The following is a 4871-nucleotide window of genomic DNA, read 5'->3' as shown; positions in this document are numbered from 1 at the left end:
CGCTCTCAGACCCACGAGGTAAGCTCTCCGGACTCTCTGAGAGCACACACCCAAAGATCCTAAACACTCTCTGACTTGACCGTCGGAGCGTTCTTCCTGGAGCTCCTCCCGGAAAGCGGCTGACGACCTTCTTTCTTTGTGATCTTGCAGAGGCAATTGAGAACCTAAGTGAACAATACCGATCAGGCCAAGGTCAAGGTCGCATCATTTGGCGCCATCCGTTTGTGAGATCAAGAACACAAACTAAAAGCACGAAAGTGACAAGTGAATGGCGTCCAACGGCAGTGAGGGACAACAGGCAAGTCCCATACGCCTCATGGCAGCGTTGGACGAAACGCCGCTGCCTACAGCGGTCAGCAGGGTTGCTACAGGCGAAGGAAGCTCAACGGTAACCACTGAAGGTGCCCCACAACCGCCAGTTCACTAGCCAAGAGCAACTCCGGTGGGGCCATTTCCAACAACGTCCTTTCAGATGCCACCGTTCTTCGTGCCGCCATTGTAACAAACACAACCGGTTCACTCGGCGATGATTCCACCAGGCCACGTCTTCAACATCCCACCGTCGTTTACAGCGACACCGCCGTACCAGGTGACAAGCGGGCAGAGTTCAATGCTTTCAGTACCACCGTTGGCACAAACCATGATAGCTCATCCGCCACCTGTCTATTCACTGGCCGGCACATGGGCTGGACCAACCATCACTGCTAACAATAACTTACAGCAGACAACAACGGTTAGCCCTATGAACCCTATACACCCTTTTCCCTCCAGTTACCCCTTCCAACTACCATTCCAGCCGTATCCCTTTTACGGACTAAGCCCTGGCTACCACATGCCGCCGCCATATGGCTTAAACACACAATACCAACCGCCGGGAGCATCCACCACCCCAGGCCATGAATGCCTTTCCCGTAGTGTGACGTCTCCGTTTGTCAAACAGTTGTTGGACTACGAAATACCAAACACAGCCAAACTACCGACGCTCAAGACGTATAACGGCACCACTGACCCGGATAGCCACATCGACACATATGAATGGACCATGACGTCATTAAAGCTTGATGAAAGGTTTTGGTGCACGTATTTCCCAACTACACTCGACGGCAACGCCGACACATGGTTCAAGACGCTACAACCGGGCAGCATTTCCAATTTTGCCCAGCTTAAGTATCTTTTTCTTACCAACTTTATGCAATTACGCAAGTACAAGGGAGACTCTCATTCAATCATAGGCTGCAAGCAAAAGGAGGGTGAAACTGTACGGGAATACTTCACAAGATTCATAAACGCCACGTTAGACGTACCGGGGCATGGTGAGGGGCTCATAGCCGGTGCCTTCACGTGGGGGATTTTTCCAGGCCCTTTATCGCAAAAACTCATGGAAAAGAAGCCTCTAATACGGGCCGAATTGAAGGAAAGGGTGGAGCGATATTTGAGACAGGAGGATGGCGAAGCAGCAAAACAGGCCTACTTGAATGCAATGACTACCAGACACCACAACCCGGGTCACACGGATTTCCGAGGGGGAAGTAGGCACTACGGCCAAGCGAGGAGACCACAGGCTTGGTTCCGACCGTTTGCCAAGGATGACAGGCGTGGTCGTCGCCCGGAGGTGTACACGGTGTCGGAGAAGCAGCAGCCAGCCAAATCGCCAAAGAACCGGTACTGCGATTACCACAAAAGTAAGACGCATGACACAACTAACTGTTCGGTATTAAAAAAAGAAATGGAAGAGAAGCAGCATAAAGGGGACCTGGTGGAAATAACACGAAGCTTGCGTGCAAAGTTTGACACTGAAAACGCTAAAAACATACCTCGCGAAGGAGCCCAGCATAAGGAGATATTCATGATACGGAGTAAGAAAAGCAGGGGGGAGCAACAAACGAAACAAGGGACCACCAGAACCCCGATACGCGCGCTCACATTCTTTGTTCAAGACCCTCGCCCGGAGGGATGGAGGGGCGACGACCCACTGGTAATCCAAGCCTCCATCAGGGATGTAATCATACACAGGGTCTACGTTGACACAGGAAGTTCGGCGGACATCATTTATGAGCACTGTTTCCGACTTCTCCCAGATCGCTGGAAAGACAACCTACGATCCACGACGGGGAGGCTGGTCTGGTTCACCGGCCATAGCCTATGGCCGCTAGGCACAATTCACCTTCCCTTGACCATAACCAGCCATGATAAGCAGCAAAAGAAAACCGCCCTGATTGACTTTGTGGTCATCCGACATGCGGCGGAGCACAATATTATTCTGGGGAGAACAGCTCTTTTAAAGCTAGGAGCGGTTCCATCAACCATGCATGGAGTTATGAAGTTCGACACTCCGACGGGCGCAGCCACGGTACTGACCACGCCACCGAAAGAATTACAATGCTTTGCAATTATGAAACCAGCAGAGAAAACTAAAGAGGCCAAGAAGCTGAGACATGACCCCGCAAAAGGAAAGGAGGTGATCAACGCGGAACACCCAGCCGGTCAGTATCGGATGTGATCTCCCGAGTCGCGTAAGAGGAGCGTTGGTCGACTTGCTCAAGCGGTATAAACACGTGTTTGCATGGACCCCCACAGACATGGTGCGGGTACAAAGGAAAGTCATTGAGCACAAACTTGTAATTAAACCAGGAGCAAAGGAGGTTAAGCAAAAGAAGAGGGTCCAGGGTGGGGACCGTAATAGGGCAATCAACGCCGAAGTGGCCAAACTAGCAGAAGCTGGAATAGTAAGGGAAGCAATATTCCCGACGTGGATCGCCAACCCAGTCATGGTCCGCAAGCAAGATGGGTCATGGCGAATGTGCATAGACTTTTCTGACTTAAACAAAGCATGCCCTAAGGACTGCTACCCCCTCCCGGAAATTGACCAGAAGGTAGAGTCATTGCAAGGATTCAAGCTGAAGTGTTTTTTAGATGCATATAAAGGGTATCACCAGATCTTGATGAGCAAAGAGGACGAGGAAAAAACGGCTTTTTACACGGACCATGGCACCTTCTGTTACACTAAGATGCCTTTCGGTCTAAAGAATGACGGGGCCACATACCAGCGCTTAGTTGGCTCGATCTTCGCCAAACAAATTGGGAGAAACATTGAAGTATATGTGGACGATATGGTGATCAAGAGCCCGCACGAAGACAAGATGTTGCAAGACATCGAGGAGACTTTCCAAACCCTAGAGAAGGTAAAAATGAAGCTAAACCCGGCTAAATGCACGTTTGGGGTGGAAGAGGGGTAGCTCTTGGGGTACTATGTCACCAGGCAGGGCATCCAGCCCAGCCCGAACAAAGTGGACGAGCTCATTGAAACGCCAACCCTAGGCACCCTCAGGGACGCACAGGGCCTGAACGGGAAGCTTACAGCTCTGAGTAGGTTCATCTCAAAATCCGCTGACAAGGCCATTCCGTTGTTCCACACGTTAAAAGGCTGCATCGAGAAGAGCAACTTCCAGTGGACGAACGAGGCAGAAGTAGCGCTCCAGAAAATCAAGGAGGCATTGCACAAGTTACCCACGCTGGCCAGTCCCGTCCCGGGGGAGACGTTGCAAATGTATCTTTCGACCTCAAAAGAAGCAATATCCTCAGTATTAACTGTAGAAAGGGAAGGAGAACAGAGGTCGGTGTATTTTGTAAGCAGGGCACTACAAGGGCCAGAACTCAACTACCCCACCCTGGAAAAGTTAGTCCTGGCACTCATCTACGCGGCACGGCGACTAAGGCGGTATTTTCAAGCACATCAGATCGAAGTACTAACAAACTGCCCCATCAAACAAATACTGCTTATACCAGAGACGTCGGGCCGGCTAGCGAAATGGGCAATCGAATTAGGAGAACATGACATAAGTTACCACCCGAGAACAAGTCTTAAGGGACAAGCGTTGGCCGACTTCCTGCTAGAAATCCCAGACGAGGGGGGCCCTGCCAAGGAGAAAGTGTGGGCAGTTGAAGAAGCCCCGCTCGACAACAGCTCGTGGACGTTATACACGGACGGAGCATCCAGCAGGGAAGGCTCAGGGGCGGGGCTAATCCTGACTAGCCCAGAGGGGGAAGAAGTGACCTACGCCCTCCGTTTTGATTTTCACACATCAAACAATGAAGCGGAGTACGAGGCTCTGCTCGCAGGATTGCGACTAGCCAAGCAAATGGGTGCAAAGGCTGTAACAGCCCTGACGGACTCAAGGCTAGCAACGAACCAGATCAATGGAAGTTTCGAGGTGAGAGATCAAAGATTGGGAAAGTACGTGAAGACAGTGAAACAACTAATCGAGTCGTTTAAGCAGTTCACAATAAGGCAGATACCTAGAAGCGAGAACAAGAAGGCGGATGCCTTAAGCAAATTGGCATCCACGTGCTTCGACCACCTATCGAAGAAAGTCTTGGTAGAGGTGCTCCGAGAAAGAAGTATAGACGAACGGCAGGTGAATACCCTAAAAACCACTGGACCAACGTGGATGACACCATTCAGGGAATACCTGCAAAGAGGGGTGCTCCCGGACGATCACGGCGAGGCCAGGAAGATATGTATAAAAGCACCCTCATATGCATTAATAAATGGAGAGCTATACAAGAAAGGGTTCACAGCGCCATGGCTAAAGTGTATGGATCAAGCTAAAGGGAGAGAGATGCTACGGGAAGCACAGGCAGGCCAGGTGGGCGCACACGAGGGGGCACGGGCCCTAACAGGCAAAGTACTGCGAATGGGTGTATACTGGCCCACAATACAGCAAGATGCGCTAGAAATAGCCAGGAGATGCAGGGAATGCCAGTCGTACGCCCCAGTCCAAACAAACCCCCCAGCACCACTACATAACATATCTAGCCCGTGGCCATTCTATCAATGGGGTATAGATATAGTGGGCCCATTTCCGGTAGCA

General features: G+C 51.1%; 1 protein-coding gene across 1 annotated transcript; it reads left to right on the top strand.

The window, feature by feature from the left end:
- Positions 1–526: 526 nt before the first annotated feature.
- Positions 527–2500, top strand: LOC145157783 (uncharacterized). Its single transcript, XM_079076778.1, has one exon. The coding sequence runs from the start codon at positions 527–529 to the stop codon at positions 2498–2500; it is 1974 nt and encodes a 657-aa protein (XP_078932904.1).
- The last annotated feature ends 2371 nt before the right edge of the window (positions 2501–4871 follow it).

This window comes from Lactuca virosa, chromosome 2, assembly GCF_052849685.1.
Source record: "Lactuca virosa cultivar CGN04683 chromosome 2, Lactuca_virosa_CGN04683_v6, whole genome shotgun sequence".
Classification (NCBI taxonomy): domain Eukaryota; kingdom Viridiplantae; phylum Streptophyta; class Magnoliopsida; order Asterales; family Asteraceae; genus Lactuca; species Lactuca virosa.
The sequence above is the reverse complement of the archived record's forward strand: the minus strand, read 5'-3'. Positions and strand labels throughout refer to the sequence as shown.